At 40.6% G+C, this 19,130-nt stretch overlaps 1 protein-coding gene across 1 annotated transcript in view; it reads right to left on the reverse strand.

The window, feature by feature from the left end:
- The window catches only part of TLL1 (tolloid like 1), a 222,353-nt gene that overhangs the window by 53,194 nt on the left and 150,029 nt on the right, over nt 1-19,130 (reverse strand). The window contains exons 4-8 of the mRNA XM_088450294.1: nt 6,562-6,642; nt 6,277-6,429; nt 4,823-4,940; nt 2,478-2,656; nt 2,189-2,294 (exon numbers count right to left, since the gene is read on the reverse strand). Of these exons, the coding sequence (XP_088306420.1) occupies nt 2,189-2,294; nt 2,478-2,656; nt 4,823-4,940; nt 6,277-6,429; nt 6,562-6,642 (637 nt within the window). The remainder of the gene's footprint in view (nt 1-2,188; nt 2,295-2,477; nt 2,657-4,822; nt 4,941-6,276; nt 6,430-6,561; nt 6,643-19,130) is intronic.

Genomic DNA, 19,130 nt, shown 5'->3' on the forward strand with positions numbered 1-19,130 from the left:
AAACATTTTTTTAGGAAATTTGCTCTGCTAAGCTAGGAAAGGCAGAGATGATTGTATCACTAGAGGTCCCTTCATAAGTTACAAATCACTTTCCGTATACTAGAACAATAGAGATTAGCTACATTTGTAGGCAACTCTATAGCTATATACATTATGGAATGGTGTACCCACTTTGATGGACTATTTGCGATCCAGAAGTGTTTGGTCCCCAATTTCAAATATAGAGCTTTGGTTTTATCACAGTTAAATTGAAACCCAGAAAGCAGTTGAAGTGCCACAATTTTGTTCATTAGTGGACCTTGAGAACAGGCAGGGTGGTAAGTAAATAAAAGAAGCAAATTTAGATATTTCGACAAGTTACATCCTTATTTGGATGCCCTAGTAGGATTAATTAGCCATAATCTGCAGTCATATCAAAATTGGAGGTTTGTGGGCTAAGTATAGTTCTCGATAATAATGAAAGTAATAGTGGAAGTAACATTGTCACAAAGTATTTTTACATCTAATCATCCTCATCGTTGTTGCCAAAGGCTGTCCTTGTTGTTACCACACCTATAAAATGTATGTTTATATAATTAATTTCTGATTGCATTTAGGCCAATAAAAATCTTCCCAGTATATGTTTATAACGGTTGGTACTGAAGAAAGAGGCCACACTTTGGTCAGAGTTATAGTTTTTGGTAATTTGTTTGGAATACTTTGATTACATTCTCTTTGCCTATGGGCTACAAAATATATATTATCCTCCTCTAGACTGTATTGGGCATTTACCAAAATAATATTGGGGTTTTCCAAGGTTTAATATTATTGCCAATGAAGTCCATACAAATGTGCGTAATGCGAGTTTGAAAATACTCACACACAATTATAGAGGTTTATCAGAGCATTGGGATAGTGAGAAATATCAAAGCATGAGCAAATATAATGAGGTCCCCAATGTTCTACCTATACAACCTTTAACTTCAAATGAATCTATCACGAAAAAGTAATCAATTCTCAAAAAAGAATTGTGAATGTCCAAGTGAAATGTGTAAAAGCTATTCATCAGGTTAAGCAATCTCCATGGATCTGGGATCCAATAATTGCTTTGGGGTAACAAAAGCTGACCAATAGCTATGGAATGAATGGATTTATCCAGTTGAGGATTAAGTATGGTGGTGGAGACCACTCCAACAATCAAGTTGGGAATATCTCGTGTGGCCATTAGTTGAGTAATAGCTCACAAAATATCATTAGGACAAACATTGGGAGCATATATATTGAGTAGAGTATAATGGGTATTGAATACATTTGTAAATCTGAAGGTTTAGAAATACCCTGTAGGTCTAAAACAGTGTCTCAGATAGTGTATGAAAGACTATGCCTAAGTAAAATTGAAACCCCCTGAGTTTAGATATATAAAGAGCAGAACCATATACCACAATCTAAGAATCTCAAATAGAAGAAAAATCCACTTCCATCCAGTGAGTCTCCAGTAGGAAAATAATTGAGTATTTCTGTCTTTTTTTTATTTTTTTAGCTCACCATGACATTTTTAAGTTTCTCATTTGAAAAAAAAAGAAATAAAATTAATTAAAAAGGTAGATTTGGTAATATCACTTAATAACACTAATTTCTAAATGTTAGACAAACTCCAAACGAAAACTAAAATATTAGAAAGCCTAGCTAACTAAGGTTAGGACTAGAGTAGTGCGGGTCCGAATTTAGGGGTTCTGAGTAGAACCAGGTTTGAATTCACTTTTGTGACTCTGATTTTAAAACTAAACTCTGGTTTTGGATTATGACATTTTAGTGGTTTATTGATAATTTTTATTTTAAGCTATTTTTATCCGAAACCAAAACACTTGAGGGTGGTTTTTCAAAACTAAAACACAAAGGATGAATCCAGATACAAAACCAAAACACGTGTTCCACGCACATCTCTAGTTAGGACAGCCCTGACACTGTCACTTTTTAAATGGAGCATATTGGAACTATATTTAAATAAAAGTTATAAAGACACAAGGTTGTCCAAGACTTTCAAAAATATAATAATAGATGAGAGGTGTTGCTAAATGTTATGCCACCCTAACGGACTGACACACACTTTCAAATCACCATATTAAATAAACAACAATATAGCAAAATAAAAAAAATTACTAAAGGAAAATGGATTAAAAAGTCAAAAATTATAACCTGAGATTCCAACCTTGAGAAGGTGTTCCTCGCATAATGCATGATGCTGTCAAAGTCATATGGCTCTCCCTGAGAATTAACCTCTCCCGGCTCCATTTTCAGAAAGTTGTATTCCTGGCCTAGGAGTTACAAACAATATTATTTTATTTGCCAATTTTTATAACAGGCACAACAGGAATCATACGTATGTCAACAATCCTGGATGGCGCAGATTTACTGGAAAAATAATAATCACCCTATTTAAATATACAGTATATTAAATATATTTGTAGTGACCACAAACCCTTCCAAAAATGGATTACCTGGCTGAATATTTTCCCTGATAATGGTTACATGATCGTCACGGTCTGGTCTAGTGTGCTCATGCCAAAAGCCTATGACATGACCCAGCTCATGGACCACAATTCCAAATTTATCACAGTTTTTGCCAATGGATATTGCCTGAGGACCATTTCCTCTTCGACCCACATATGAGCAGCACCTGTTGAATGAATGAAAAATAAACCATAAATACCTAGCAGCAGTCATAGGTCACCACTTAATTATTAACATCTTTGCAGGCCTTTTAGATAGCAAAAGGAGTTAAGTTTATTAATAAACCAAACACTTGAATCATTTATTACATGTCACATCTGCTACACTCACAGATTTTCATCGTATCATAGCAACAACAATTCTGAGAAAACTGCACCATGTATTAATGTTTACTAAAAATACAGTTCTGCATGGTGATATCTTATTATTCATATTTAACTCAATTGTTTAAATGTAACTCTGACAGTTCCCTGTTAATGAAAGACTTGAAGTTACATTTGTTGTACAGTTAAGATCTAGCGCCAATTATAGAAATGGGTAATATTCTTTATAGTGTGATCACAATCTTCTAAAAGTGGATGAGAGTCCTCTCTTCTCCATCATATTGTACAGATTCCTTAAATTACATCATGCAAGTTGGCTTGGCTTCGAATACAGTACCACGGTATAACATTAAAACATTTTATTGCATATTTCCATTTATGACAACTCAGCTGGATTTTCTGGTTGTTTAGGATTAATAGAGATTTTAGCTCTGGCAAAAGATGATCAGCTTTCTACGTCACAGCTCTTGTTTAATGCCAGGAAAGTCATCAAGCTGAAATAGAAACAGGTTGAGCAGCCCACACAGGCTTTGATTGAAAACGTAAATAAAACCCTCTTCTCTCTTTTTGCCATAAGCTTGAATAAAGTACCAGAGGCTGCCCTCAACTGCATGATGACTGTGCAACCAAACAAAGTAAGGAAGAGAGAGTAACAGGAACAGTAGCACTTAACACAAGGTCACAAGCCCACCCCTTCAGGAATGCAAACAAACCTTTTAAGCAAACATTTAGAATTGGGCAGCATTAAGGGGCCGATTCATAATATGTGTAAGGGCCCTAAAAAGTATCATTACCCATCACCATATATATCATATATTAGGAATTCATTTTCAGGGCTATTTATCCCATAAAAAAGTCCTTGCCAGGACAGTGGATCAATAGGAGCCTGTCCTGGTGAAGAGGTTGGCAGTACACCAATAGCTATTCCCAGGACACATATACATGCTCATGCGCAAAATGCGATAGCCAGGCGGGGAGGAGCATGTAGCTGTAATGGAAGTATAAGAAGTTCCCTCTCCTCCCACCACCTTGCTCAGCACCGGAGAAGAAACTAAAAACTAATTTAGCCTAAATAGTTTTGAATGGATTATCTAAATCAGGGGTCAGGGAACTTTTTTACCTTTTACCCCAAAATATATTTAGATACGCCGACGTTATCCCCTTGATTTGAAAGGAAGGAAACCATATAGTAGTGCCCCCATATAATGCCCCTGTAGTAGTGCCCCCATATAATGCCCCTGTAGTGCCGCTTGTACAAAAAAAAAAACAACAAACACTTACCTTAATCCCCGCTCCTGCATCCGCCGCCGTCCTGTCCGCCCGGCTGCTCCTCGGAACTATGGGAGAGACGTCATGACGTCTCTCCCATAGTGCGCATGGAGAGAGGCGGAAGCTGGAGTTCAGAAGAGAACTCCAGCCTACGGCTAACGCGACGCTGCAGGGAAGGAGCCAGGCGCCCGCTGGTAATAACATCTCAGCGGGAGTCTGGCTTAGAGCCTACGTGCGGCACAGCCGGGCATGCATATGAATCATTCTATATTATAGAATGATTCATATGCATGCCCGGCTGTCCGTCCATTACCCCAAGGAATTTCATTTTTATCCCATGTGGCTTAATTTAGCCCTGTTCCCTGACCACTGATCTAAATACTGAAGTACATATGATGGAACTGAGGCTTCTACTTAATATCTGCAAATACATTTAAAAAAAGTTAGCCAAAATCACAGTAATTGTGTTTAAATGTATTAAAACATCTGTATTTACTAGAGAGGGGGGGGATCAAGGGACAGATTGAAAATGATAGGCTGGAAAAAGTGGATTATTGATGTGATACTCTTATCCCACTGCTGCAGAAAGATGTACTGTGAATACCTAACTATATTAAACTTCATGTATCCAACTTTATCATGATTCCAATAGGTTTATGCAGAAAACACTGGTTCCAGTCAGTACAAGGAATTTTAATATTATTGCACAAATTTTGTATATCAGATGGGAGGGTCCTTACCCACAAGGCCTATAAGTGAATACAATGTAGCTTTCCTCATCAGTGCGCTCTATGAAGGTTACACACGTGTGTTTCTCCCAGTGTCGCATTGCCTGCTTGAACATGGCCCTCTGGCTGCCTAGGGGAAATGCATGAGGGAGATCAGATACAGTCATTTAAACAAGTTGAGCTTTATAGCATTGACGCTAAGCAGTCACCTCCTCAGAAGAGTAGATACTTAGTGATTTGAACCAAAATTCAGCTACAGTAATATAGTAACTAGGCAATCAGTCCCTCAGATGCCTCAGTGATATTCATTTCAATGAAACCTATAAGCTCCATTCTTATGCAAAATGGTTCTGGCACAAAATTGCTGTACTCACTGAGCGCAGGTAGCCGGTTCATTTAAATGTTTTTTTTAAACAAAAGCTCTTAAAACAATTTCAACAGGTTTTATTCCACCTTTATTTCCATGTTTACATTTGGTGCCCAGGATTATGTCACCGATTTCTCATAGCTAGTGGGGATTATCATGCAGTGTAATGTACACCATGTGTATAAAGGCTGAATTCTGTGTAGGATTAATGGTACTAGAATAGATTTCCTCTTAACCTTCATCTTGGACACAGAGTTGTGTTAAATTCTATGCCTAGTATAAATTTAATACAAATGCAATAATAGTAAGGATTTAATAAAAAATATACTGTAAATACAAATTTATACACATTACCTTCCAAACTGACAATTTATTATGAAAGTAAAGGTAATATTTATAATGTGACAAAAAAATAATAATAATAATGATAGAAATACGATACAAAATTGTGTGATTTAATTACCTTGCAGCTACTTAAATGACAAACCACCTAGCACTAATGTGCAAATAATACCATAATAGATAAAACTGAAAAACACATGATCCTTAGAATAAAAGTCAGCAGCTAGGTAGTAAAACATTTTAATTGGGACATAATGAGCTTATATTAGCCATAGGCTCAGTCCACTGGAAACCATGGATAGCAAAAAAATGTAAAAAAAAAAGTTATTGAAGTTTTAAATATTCTAAAGAACATCAATTGACTGTTGGAGAGAGCCTCCTGTAATTGTTTTGAGCATGAATGCACCTTTTAATAGATTTGTTTGTTTTTATAGGCAATGTGGTGTGTTCCATTCACTCCTTTCATCTGTGATAGGGATAGCATTCTAGTCTTTTGGAACAGACTGCTAACATTCTCCTGTAGCCCACACATGATGGAAGCAGCCATTTTGAACCGTGGTCTGAACCAATACACCTAATAATTCAACTTATGGCAGTTGCAGCAATAAGTCCTCATAGGCTGTTACTAGGTTTCTAATGCTGAGCTACAACTACCTCATCAGACAGAATGCTGGGAGTTGCAACTCCTGGTCCCACAATATACTGGGCCTCTGACTGTAAAGACAATCGCTTCCTGCTGGAGAAGAATTTCTCTTACCAGTGAAGTTTCCTCCTATAATGTACGGAATAACTCCCCCAGGCCATATTCTCTCTGTCCGTGACGTAGCAGCTCTGGGAATTCTCCTCTTTTCACTTTTTCCTGAGGGTTTAAAATCTGATTTTTCACCAGTTACATTTGTGCGTTCGTAACCTGTAACAAAGGCAAAGGTTCATTATATCTTTTGTGGCCTACAAATTGCTAAATACAGTGTGTGGTACTATTTATGCGGCTTAAATATACCATTACAGTGCTTTAAAAGGCTTATAGAAATAGTTGAAATACCAGGGCCAAATCTTCTTATCCTGTCTATAAGCTGATAGAGTGCTCCTCTTCTTTTTGACAGATCATGCTCTTCAAGGCCACCTTGAGAAAGAAAGGAAAATAAAACAATAAAACAGGGTGAGTTTTGTTGCTAGAACATCACATACCTGATCAACAGTATAGGCAGATAACAAAACCTGTATACTCAACACTTAAAAGCACATTTAGTCCTTTTTGAACGGATTCCCAAGGTCCAAATAAAAAGTTTCTTCTGCTTTCCCCCCAACAAAAAACAAGTCACGACAATGATATCATGAAATTATCTGAAGTGTCTCTTCTCCTTGTGACCTTCACATCTTTTATGCCATATTGATTGGCAGCATGCTTTGCTTTCATCTAGATTGCATACCGCTGACTGTTTTCATCTTCTGATAATTAATTTTTCCCAACTAGAAGCAATTACACCTTCTATAAAAAGGACATCCAAAATGCAGCATACAGTTTAAAAAAAAAAAAAAAACCTTTATTGTGTTTGAAATAGATCTTAAAAACCACATCCTTTAATCACACTATAACAGCACAGCTATAAGGCAGTGGTGGGCTGTAATAAGATCTCAGAGGTAGTCCTGGTAGCTTTAAAATCAATACCTCAGATACAAGGCTAATGACCAAAAAAGCAGATAATGTTTATTGTATATATATAGTTTATATACACACAATAACAAATTTAGAACTTTCCTTTAAAAAAAACACAAAAAAAAAACAACTTAGTGCTGACTACATATATAGTGGTGTTTCAGGATATTTGGTAGAACCTAAGGCCTGCATTTGAGCTGTGAAGCACCATTCAGAGCATCACTGGACCTGAGCTGAATTGTGTTTGTTCACCACAGGGGTGTACTGGAAGCAGTGTGATCCCCTGCCACACTTATTAGGCTTTACTCCGAATGAACTCCTGTTATTGCAGCTATATATAATTTCTGCTGAGTTTACAGGTGGGCATTACACAGAAAGGTGAGGCAAAATAAGTACTCTTAATTGTTTAATCAGAACTGTCATATCTCTGAAAATTAGACTCATTTGCTGTCAAACTTCATTTCAAAACATAATGTTGAAAAACATTTGTGAAATACGCAGTCTAACCCACTTTTTTCATATAGTAACATAAGGAGACCAAAAAATGTCACTAAAAAAGCTGCTCTGTCCAGAAGTTTAGTACTTCTCTAAAATCCAAAGCACTTTGTAGGATGGGGTGGCTTCTGTTGTCCAAACTCTCCCCCCCCCCCCCACATTACCATACGCCAAACTGCCTGATGTTATAGAACTCAAAAGGGGCATGGCAAGAGGTAATTGAGGGGTGCATGGGTAGTGAGAGGCACAGATACATGCATACTGTACATCATACTTACCTACCTTTATAAATCTCTTCCCGGGAGAAGCCCGGGTAAGAGAAGCAGCAGGGGGCCGTTGGGGGCGGGGCCTAACGATTCACGTCATTAAGCCCCGCCCCCTCGTGGCAAAACTGCCGCGATTGGGTCAAATTTACATAGGGGGCGGGGCCAAATGCTGTGATTCATGCAGAATCACATCTTAAGCCCCGTCCCCTTCACGGAGACCAGCGATCGCCGCGGTTATTCTCCTCATTTTGCCCACTTCACTAGGAAGTGGGCAGAATGCGGGAGAAATGCCTACCCTTCCGGGGTTGCGGGGGGTTACCCGAAAAATCGGGAGCCTCCCGCGAAAACCGGGAGGGTAGGCATGTATGCTGTACATACATACACAAACAAAATAAATAATTCAAATTTCAAACACATATGTGGAATCCCCTCTGTAGAAATAACATTAGTGCCCTTTTCAAATTAACTTGGGCCCCAAACATCAATAAATTCATACAGAACTGGGCTTAGACTCTTTATTGGTTCCTCATGCACACATGTACTTACATACACCAACTACACAAATCATTTTGGGAATATTTCTCAGACTTACTGCAGCAATATTTAGAAATAAATGCACTAGGTGGGACAAGCCATGTTGTTGCTTACAAATCTAAGGGTCTATTACTAAGCAGTGTTAGGAGACAGAGTGAAAAGTGATAAAGTGCCAGCCAATCAGCTCCCAACTGTCATCTCACAGGCTGTGTTTGAAAAATGACAGTTGGGAGCTGATTGGCTGGCACCTTATCACTTTTCACTCTGTCTCCTAACACTTCTTAGTAAATAGACCCCCTAGTCTTTGCAAAAGAAAGCTCAATGAACCATATATAGAACAATATGTGCTGTTTCTTACACAAGGAGCTATATTACTTAGACATATAGTTTCTTCCCTACAACCGTGGCCCTTAGAGGGTTTCAATGCAAACAATCAGAGGGTGGTACAAAATCTGGAGGTAATTTTGTGATTTTCGTGGAATGTAAAGGGAACAAAGTGCATATGTGCAGTAACAGGTGAGCAAAATATGAATGGATAAAACAATTTAAAAAAAAAAACCATGACGTGGCCCCTTTTTACCACCACCATAATAGCACAGTGAAAAGAGTAGTTTTTTGTTTTTTTAACTGGACTTACATTTTGTGGGCAAAGTAAGCCTGTATAAAATGGTATTATATACTGCCCCTTTCCCCATCTCTCTCTCTCACCACTTGGAGATCAATTGTCACAATCAAATTGGTCTCCAATGCTGATGCTAAAGTAGAGATATTTACATAAATCTAAGTCCAGAATAATGGTCACTGCTTGCAGAAAGCAGTCAGTAATACCACTTTCACACCCAAGCCAAAAACCTGGGTATTTGCACGTGAACGGTGTATATCTGAAAGCTCCAACCAGAGTTGACACCGGGTCACTATCAGAGTTTTTCCCAGGACTTGCAACCCGGGTTCATGAGCCAACTTATGTCTGAAAGGTGCGACCTGGGTTTTGATGACTCGGGTCACGACTAAAAGGATGTAATTGGCTGGGGACAGTAGAGTTTGGAGATGACAATATCTAAGCGCTCATTGAAAGCCAGAAGACCTGGTTATTCCATGTGCGAAAGGGGTAAGTACAAAAACCCTGGATTCAACCTGTGCTCAGTGTCCCGAGTCCAAGCCGGGTTAAAGCCCGGGATTTATGTCTGGAAGGGGTATAATAGAGACATACTGTAAAGTTAATTAACATGAAACTGAAGTTCTGGCAAAACTTTATTCCCCTCAGCAGAATGAACAATCCTGGAATTCTAATATAGCACAGGCAGGTAGTGGTACTTTACTGGTCGAGCCAGATTACTGCATACTGGATGTTATTCTCAGTCTCTCTTACATATCTGTCTGTCTCCCAAATGTGTTTGTGACATGGGAGGGAGGGTGGTTGGCCACCATCATTTAGAATGCTTTTTAACACTATTATATAAAATACAAGGCACACTGAGGGCAATTCAGTTCAATGCCTGCATTTGGATAATTTATCCAGCAACTATTAGCACCAGCAAAGCAGATTTTCTTTTGCATAGAGATATGCAGGAAAAGTTGAATATTGCTTTCCCGTAATCCTCAGCAATGTTAACATTACCTCTATTAAGTGCTATCACTTTTTATTTGCATTTTATTCTATAGTGTCAAAGAGCATCTAAAATTAGGTCTGCAATTTAAACCTACAAAATCCCTAAAGCTTCGGAGGCTCGGCTCCCCATGGCCATTCAGGTACATTTAACATAGCACCTATTTAAAAAAACCTTACTTCAACCACCAACATCTCTATTCACAAAAGTAACTACGGTCGAGTACATGACCTGTGTGTTTGTTCTGCTAAATACATGGTGCCTCACTGTGTAGTCAAATGAAATGTTATTTCATCTCACAACACCAACAACATCATGATCTTAACATTTATCTCACAGTAGCACAATAAATACGACTTTTTAAAAAAATGTAGCCAGTTAATATATAAAATAAGTCACATTTTATTCCTCACAAATATTATTCCTTAAATATATTTATACTTTTATGGGTGCTGCTTTTTCTACCAATATTTAAGGCCAATGGCTGTTCTGCAGTGTTTTTAGCAATGAAATATGAGACCTTTGAATTAATGTCTAGCCTGTCAATCAATCTAATAGAAATAATTAAATAGAATAACAGAACACAACATTGTTAATTTTTGGAAAATATGTGTCCAGTCTTCTGGGAACTTCTAATGACTCCATAATATTAATTTTCACAGGCGTGTGTGGAAGTAATCCAAGGTTATATATTTTTTTAGAAACCATAAAGGTTTGGACTTTATTAAATGCCTGAACATCTTTTCCACTGAAAGCTAAACTATAAACATATGGTGGTGAATGTAATAGCCTGTGAACTACAGGTAGCAGTCGTTTAAAAGGCAAACAGTCAATGGTTTCATGGGGTTGGGCATGGGAGACCAGCTGTCGGGATGCCAGCTGTCAAAACGCCAACAGCGGCATACCAATGCTCAGAATCCCAACAGGGCCTAGGCAGTGACGTGCGGTGAGGTAAATGGCTGTGGAGGCACTGGCTAGTATCAGAGCCAGATTTACAGATACATATATGAACCCGAGGGTTCATGTCGGCATTATACAAAGGTGTAGCAGCATATAGTGCTGGAAATTTGGTGAGTTTTGATCAGGGATGTGCAGAAAAGATAGACAGCGGAGGCAGTGCCTCACCTGCCACACACTTTTTACTCCAGAGTTTTGAATATAAAAATGATTAGAATAATACAAAGAAAATATTTATAATATTTTCTTAAAATGGTTCTTATTTTTATAGTAAAAACTGTGGGGTATACCTAAGTATGACAAGAAAGGCTCTGCCTTACCTGACCGCACATCACTGGGGCTAGGTAAGTATCCTAACCCACCCCCATTCACCCCCTAACCCTCTCTTCCTGCATCCTAATATTCCCTAACCCGCACCCTAACTCTCCCCGTTAGTGCCTAACCTAATGAGCCCCCCTTAGTGCCTAATCCTAACTCCCCAGGTGTCTCCTAAACCTAACCCCCCTGGCTGTAGCCTAACCTAACCTCCCTCCTTGCACAGCCTAACCCCCCCCCCCATAGTGCCTAAACCTAACCCTCCCCCACCCCTCGCAGCTACTAGCTAAGCCAGCCCCTGATACTTACAATCGGGATGCCAGCTGTCGGGATTCTGGCATCGACATCTCAACTGATTTCGGGATTCTGGTGCCGTTTTTCTGTACGCCGGTCGGAATTCTGGCGTCGGGATTTTGGCTGCCGGCATTACGATTGTTGGTAAATTCACTTCATCCCGTTTCATGCTATTAATGTTAACAACTGATGGCACCATCAGTGGCTAACCCACCGATGGCCATCTATAGTTTCTGGTCAATTGTGAGTGAAGGTATTCTTATTACTTCACAATACTCTAGTACAATTAATTATGCAAATTCTTGTAATCTTTTAAAATGATTTTTTGACTATAGTGTTGAATAGGCTCAACTAAAAATATACAGCTTCAAGTGTGTGTTCAAATTTTTATTAAAAAAGTAGGTGTCAGGGAGGTATAATGATCACTGCTGCATGAGCACAGGCACAATAGTGAAGAAATGACAGAGATCCTACACAAAGTGCTCACGTGTCAGAAATTATTTCTCACCTTGTGGTTTATTGAACTACTGTTTGATGGCTTAACTCATATATTGGAAATATTCTTATAGACAGTGATTATTTTGTGGGGGGGGGGGGGTACTCAGCGGCATGCAGCACCAGTATCTTCTTTTGGCAGATTTTATCATTCTTATAGGTTCAGAAAAACGAAGACAATCAGTGAATTCATATCAAAATGTAATATAATAAGCATCTGAAGACTTATTCAAACTGTGGAAGCTACTATAAATTTTGTATCTACTTATAACTTCAGGTGAGTACCACCAACATTTTTCTGAGTACCTATGCCTCTTTTCATAGGAAAAAACTATGCTTAAAGATACTAGTAGGAGCAGTGGCTTCACAAGGGGGGTGCGGCCCGCACCCAGGTGTCACCCGACGAGGTGTCCCCTTCAGTGACAGGAGCAGAGTGCTGTACTGTAGCATTAAGTGCAGCACTCGGCTCCTGACATTGTAAGGGAGCCGGCACCGCAGCAAGGCACCTCCTGCACCCCCTCCAGTAGCAAGAACGGGACCACCGGAGTTCGGTCCGCGAGGCCACCCCTGCCCCATGAGGTCACGCCCCCATCCCACGAGGCCACACCCCTTTTTGGCATCACCAGGTGACACCGCATGGAGGGATGCCACTGAGCAGGAGGTCACTCCAAAGCTAGAATACAAATATGTCTGCAATGGTAAAATAAAAGAAACAAAAAACAAGAAGTGTTATCAATACAGTTTTTTTTTTCTACCATAGCATCTAAACATGGACAACATTGATTTGTGCACAAGCCCCGGACTATTGTTTTGCAAGATCAAAATCCTGTAGGGTGGTTTCAAAACCTAGACTGAGACCACATTGCCTGGCCCCTTCTCCTAGTTCAGCCAGATGCCAGATTGCCTAATCACTGGATGTGTAGGATGAGGCCTATTAAATTAAGTCATCAGACAGGATGGTGGTATTCACAAAATACATTCAATTACTTGCAAGTTGCATTAAATGTAATCGCAATAGCATTTACACATTTGGTTACCGTTTCAGGAGTTTATTAATAATAAATTAAGAGATTGTGATTTCATCACATATAATACTGGGCAATATCATATAATATCATACTTTCTTCCTGCTTATTTAGCATTTTTTGTAACCATATTTCCCTATTGACTTTTGCTACATACATTAAAACAGCTAAGTGATTATTGCGCTTGTTTAAATTGTTACTTGTGATTCATTATTTTAATGGGAGAAACTGCAGTGAAACCTGTGACATCACATAGCATTGTATTGGGTTTCCAAGGCATTTTCATGTGCACAACACACTTAAATCAAGATGAAAAACTGGAACATGTGATAGATACTTTTTTTCTGTATTACTGGGAGGGAAACCCCATTTTGGTAGCTTACATTTACAATAAACCAGTGACGGTGAGGTAAATGGCTGTGGAGGCACTGGCTAGTACCAGAGCCAGATTTACACATACATATATGAACCCAAAGGGTTCATGTGGGCATTATACAATGGTGCAGCAGTATATAGTGCTGGAAATTTGGTGGGTTTTGATCAGGGATGTGCAGAAAAGCTAGATAGGGGAGGCAGTGCCTCACCTGTCATACTCTCTTTACTCCAGAGTTTTGACCTTAAAAATTATTAGAATAATACAGTACAAAGAACATATTTATAATACTTTATTTTATTCTTCTTTTTATAGTGAAAACCCTGGAGTATATTGAAGTATGACAGGAAATGCTCTGCCTCACCTGACCACACATCACTGCAATAAACTTAAAGTTTGGCTTCATTAGCAGCTAATTATTTTTAAAGCCAAACTGTGGCTATAGTCAGACTTAGAGTTCTCAGGAAGTTAGCAAACCAAAGCCAACAAACACTGTAGCTTAGGGTGTAGCACAAACTTGCAAATCTTTATTGGTATGGTAGTAATGGGGAATGGGTATGATATACCGCCGGCCGCATGGCCGGTGGTTCAATTCCCATCAGCGGCAGATTGTGGATAGGTAAGTATCCACTAACCTAACCCCCCTAACCCTCCTTAGGGGTGCCTAACCCCAACTTCCCCCCCAAGTGCCTAATCCCCCCTCTAAGTGCCTAACCCTAACCACCCCCTTCCCCGCTGCCTAAACCTAAGTCCCCCGGGGGGGTGCCTAACCCTGTCCCCCGGGGGGTGCCTAACCCTAAGTCCCCCCTGGGAGCCCTAAACCTAACCCTCCCCCCCCCCACGGCTGTCCGCTTGCGGCGCCCGACATCACTACGATCGTGATGCCGGGCGCTGGTCTCCCGGCGTCAGGGAAATGCGGGCGTCTACATCTAGACGCCCGGCATTTCACCCTTGCCGGGATAAGACAGTCGGGAAGCCGGCTGCCGGTATATAGGCAGTCGGCTTCCCGATTGCTTCCCAGTAATGGACCATGTTAATCAAAATGTTAAGAAACTATAACAAGACATTGTGCGTAAATAAAATGTAGACCAATCTCTGGTGCTACTAGAAAAGCAGCTTGTAATACTACCAACACAGGTCACCTCATCTTGTAAAACTCAAACAATAAAAACAAAAGGTAATATCGACATGCGCTAATCTTGTCCCAGTTGAAAGGATCTTCTTATAACTTATATGAACCTTTTCAGCATCAGGCATAAGTTTTCTCCCCATGGAATTAGATCACCAGTTCTCAATTTTTCCAAGGTATCATATATAAAGGAATGTAAAAAAATAAAAAAAGATATTAATCACAAGAACAGAAACTCCTGTCCACCACATGATAAAGTGGAGAGTGTCAGTGAGAGTCTAATTCATATAAGAGAAGCCACTCCTGAGATGGAAATTACCACCACTGTGTATAAAGCAAGAATACTGATGCTCACACTATAGCTAACTTAGGGTTCTATTTACTAAGACTCTGCGTTAATGCCACTCTTGCTTTGCCTGCTACCGCTGTGAAGCAGGGGCTGGCTAACGCAGCAGTTACTAAAAATAGACCAGCTGAGGAGGATGAACGTTATGTCACCCCCTCGGTGGTAACAGCTGAGACTCCCTTCCCCTGCAGCCCTGTGTTACTCACCATCTCCGGCCGGCAGCAGCAGCGATTTTTTTTCCCACAAACTTTATTTACAAACAACCAACCCGACACAGCTCAAGTCCTGCTTCTCCAGTAAGGAGAAGCAGATACTGGCAGCTACAGGAGGCAATATCAGCGCTGGAGAAGTCAGAAGACGGCAAGTGACATCTCCTCTTAGTAATACCTGGGACACTTAGCGCTGCCATAGGTGTTTATAGCAGCGCTAAGTGCCCCAGGTGCAGTGTGATATTGTAGCCTGCACTTAGAGCTGGCAGGCTACAGGCAGAGAAAATCCCTTTAGTACATACTGAGAAGCGGTATATACGGTACAGGGATTTTCTCTGTCTTTAGCGTTTTTCCCCCTTTTCTCGCCTTAGTAACTAGACCCCATAAAGTGAGTGGATAACACTCATCATGTAAAAGGTTTCTTTAGTCACCCTCTGTATGCTTGCACCATAACAAACTCATAGGACCACACTGTGCTGGCATTCATGAATGAATAGTGCTCACACTATAGCTTACTTGAAATAGGCAAGCTGAAGCATATAAGGTTTCTTTGTATCTATATAAGACAGACATCTCCCAAGGTAACTCACACAAATGAGAGAAGAAAAAAAAACTCCTCATAGTGCAGTTAACCAAAAACCAGTTTCATTGGATACAATATTAAAAAAATAATTGGGTGACGTCCATACCAGATAGATGATGGAAAAGGATTACATCAGCAATAACCAGAGCATCAGATGGAACCCGGGTATGATGGATGACTAGAAATGCTGAAGACCTTCTGGAAATGGATGATGACTAGCCCCTGGTGACCAGGTAGCTAGCCATCATCCATTTTTAGCACTTCTGATACTTTATTTCTCTCCACTTAGGGCCGTATTAAATTGCCGGCGAAAAGCCGAGATCGGTGAAAAGTTCTCGCCGGTGACGTAATTTAACCAGGCGAGAACTTTTCCCCGTATTGAATTGCAAAGACTTTCTTGCCGATGCGAAAAGTCTGCACTTTCTAACCAGCGGAAAAGATATGCCTGTGAATGGAGGCGGAAAAAAGTGCAGAATTGGGGGTTTGGGGTGCAAAGTTGCGGGAACACCCCTGCAGCCCTGGGACAGTCCCCCAAAGGTAAACTGTGTCAAAAAAAGTTAATACTTTAGAACACCCCAAAAAAGTACTTTCATTTTGGGGGGGTGAAAGAAAACAAAGTTGGGGACAAACTAGCAAAATAGACTCCAGGGGGTCCCCCAAGTACGCCCAACCTGCTTTTTTGATTGCAGGTGCTTGCTAAAGGTACATTTTTTAGGATATTTTAAAATGCAGTTTAGAGATTAGTAACCATGCTTACACCCATTTTCACGTACCCCAAATTTGCTAGGACTACTTATTTTGCCCCCCCAAAAATGCTGAATGCTATTCTTTACCACTTGTGCAAACACGCTAAATAGCACCAATTGAGAGCATTAAAGCACCTCAAATACCTTCACAGGGCTATACCGGGGTATCCATAGTGATCCCCCATCTCAGTGCATCTTTAGGGGGGGTGTCAGGCTGATTTCCCCAAATCTGACAGTACTTTTTGCCGATCTCAGTTTCGCCGTGAAGCGTTCACGCGTCCTTTGCAATTGAGTAGGGCGAATCGCTGTGACGAGCAGGACACTTTTCCGGAAGCAAAACTGGCGATGACGGTGAAAACTCCGGCATGCGAAAAATCCAGAACTTTTCGCCAGCAATTGAAAATGGCCCTTAATCTCTCTCCAAGGCTTAGTACATCTCATCTCCTTCATTTTGTGATAAATTCCACCACACTTTTTCTCATACCCAAATCCATCTTGCATCATCTACAAAGGACTTTTTTTTTTTTTGCACATTAACAATCCTGAGCCGCATGCAGTGGCGTCGGTGTCTGTATTATTTGTTGGTTGCACGTCTACGACTTTATGCCAATGGCGCTACAAACCTTTCTCAGGTGTAAAGCCATGAGTCTGAGGGGGTCATTCAGACCCGGTCCCAAGCACCGATGTGCTCGCAACCAGGTCGATGGGTAGCCCTGCGCACTCTTGCTCCGGAGCTCGCTACAACTCTCTTGCTCCGGAGCTCGCTACAAAAGGAGTGGCTGTCGATGTTGATCGACAGCTCGCCCCTTTTTGTAGGCGGGCCGGGGGGGGTGATTTCCAAAACGGAGGCGTTCCTTAAGGAACACCTACCGGTTTGTGGGCGGCCGCACTGACATCATCAGTGATGTCAGTGGGGAGCTTCCTGCTCCATCAGAGCAGAAAGCTCCCTGGGGCTTGCGAGTGCACAGACCCAACCTTAGGGTCTGGTCGCAAGCCCCAATGGTCGCGATGGTGATCACCATCGCGATCATCAATCATCATCCTGGTCGCTAGCTAAGCTGTGGGTAGTAACCCACAGCTTAGCTTGCGACCAGGAGGCCGCACCAAAAAAAAAGTGCCCGCCCTCATTCAGAGAGAACGATCGCTTCTTGCAACCGCCTCTGAATGAGGTCCTGAATGTGCAAGGACTGAGACGCTCAAATACTGCTTGGTACCTCTTTAGAAGCAGCCATCAGTCGCACATTATTTATTTATTTATTACCAGTTATTTATATAGCGCACACATATTCCGCAGCGCTTTACAGAGAATAGTTGGCCATTCACATCAGTCCCTGCCCCAGTGGAGCTTACAATCTAATAATCCCTACCTCATGCTCACACACATACACACTATGGTCAATTGTGTGGGGAGCCAATTAACCTACCAGTATATTTTTGGAGTGTGGGAGGAAACCGGAGTACCCGGAGGAAACCCACGCAAGCACAGGGAGAATATACAAACTCCACACAGTTAGGGCCGTAGTGGGAATCAAAACTTACACTTGCACCGTGGTAGGTGCAGATTTTCCATCAGATCATGCCCTTCAATCTGAACGATTATGCATCTGAGATTGCAACCACTTAAGCATCGCGTCCGCGACATTTAAAAAACATACCTACAAAGGTCTGTGAGTTCGTTTTGCCACCTGCCTGTCACCACCCAGGAATGCCCAAAACATTTTCAAGACATTTCTGAGACTGTGAGTCTTAATCGCAACTGTGACTCGGTGTGCCCGGTCACTGGACGCAAGCGCAGAAGAGAGATACAAATCGTTCAACTGCGTCCAACATAGGCAGTGCGTCCAACTCAGAATCCCCCCCAACATTTCCTGACCAAATGTACGACTGGTTGTGTTTAAAAGGAGAGTTGCCACATTCCCATAATATATTATTTCATATTAATTAGAATTAATATTAATTCTAATATATGAACTTGTATATGCTCTCCTGTAACATTTACTAAATACATGGCTTTGTCATATCTTGCCCTCTGTGCGCTGTGTTTTTTAGCCATTTATTTATATAATTTGGCAGATTATTTCCCTGCCCCCTCCCCCGGATTACAACATATCCCATGTTTTCTGAATTGCATATAATTGCAGTCGCAGAAACAAAACTAAGCTCCACCCGATGACAAAGACAAGGTTGAAAACCAAAACAGAAGCTAAATAAAAGCAATGTACTTATACATTTTTGGTTATACAGGCTCTCTTGTATCTTCTCATCTCATCAAAGTTAACAACCCATTTAAAAACATACTACTGCTTTTTTCTTCTTTAATCTAGGATGCTGAAACACTAATTAATTTTCCTTATTAAATTAAGCCTACGGTATACCAATGAAATTGTGAAGGAAAAAAAAATTAAAAAGGGTATTTTACCTTCATATAGATACATTTATTTTCTGGATAAATACACTGCTTTAGTTGTCTGGCAGTTTTATAGGTTACTCTCCATCCCACAGCTGCGAAGGTGGTCTTGACTGCATTCTCAGGAGTATTGGCACAAAATAAAAAGTGTCTCTAGGTAAGTAGATCACACA

The sequence above is a fragment of the Taudactylus pleione genome, unplaced genomic scaffold (assembly GCF_031769625.1).
Source record: "Taudactylus pleione unplaced genomic scaffold, aTauple2 ptg000513l, whole genome shotgun sequence".
Taxonomy (NCBI): Eukaryota; Metazoa; Chordata; class Amphibia; order Anura; family Myobatrachidae; genus Taudactylus; species Taudactylus pleione.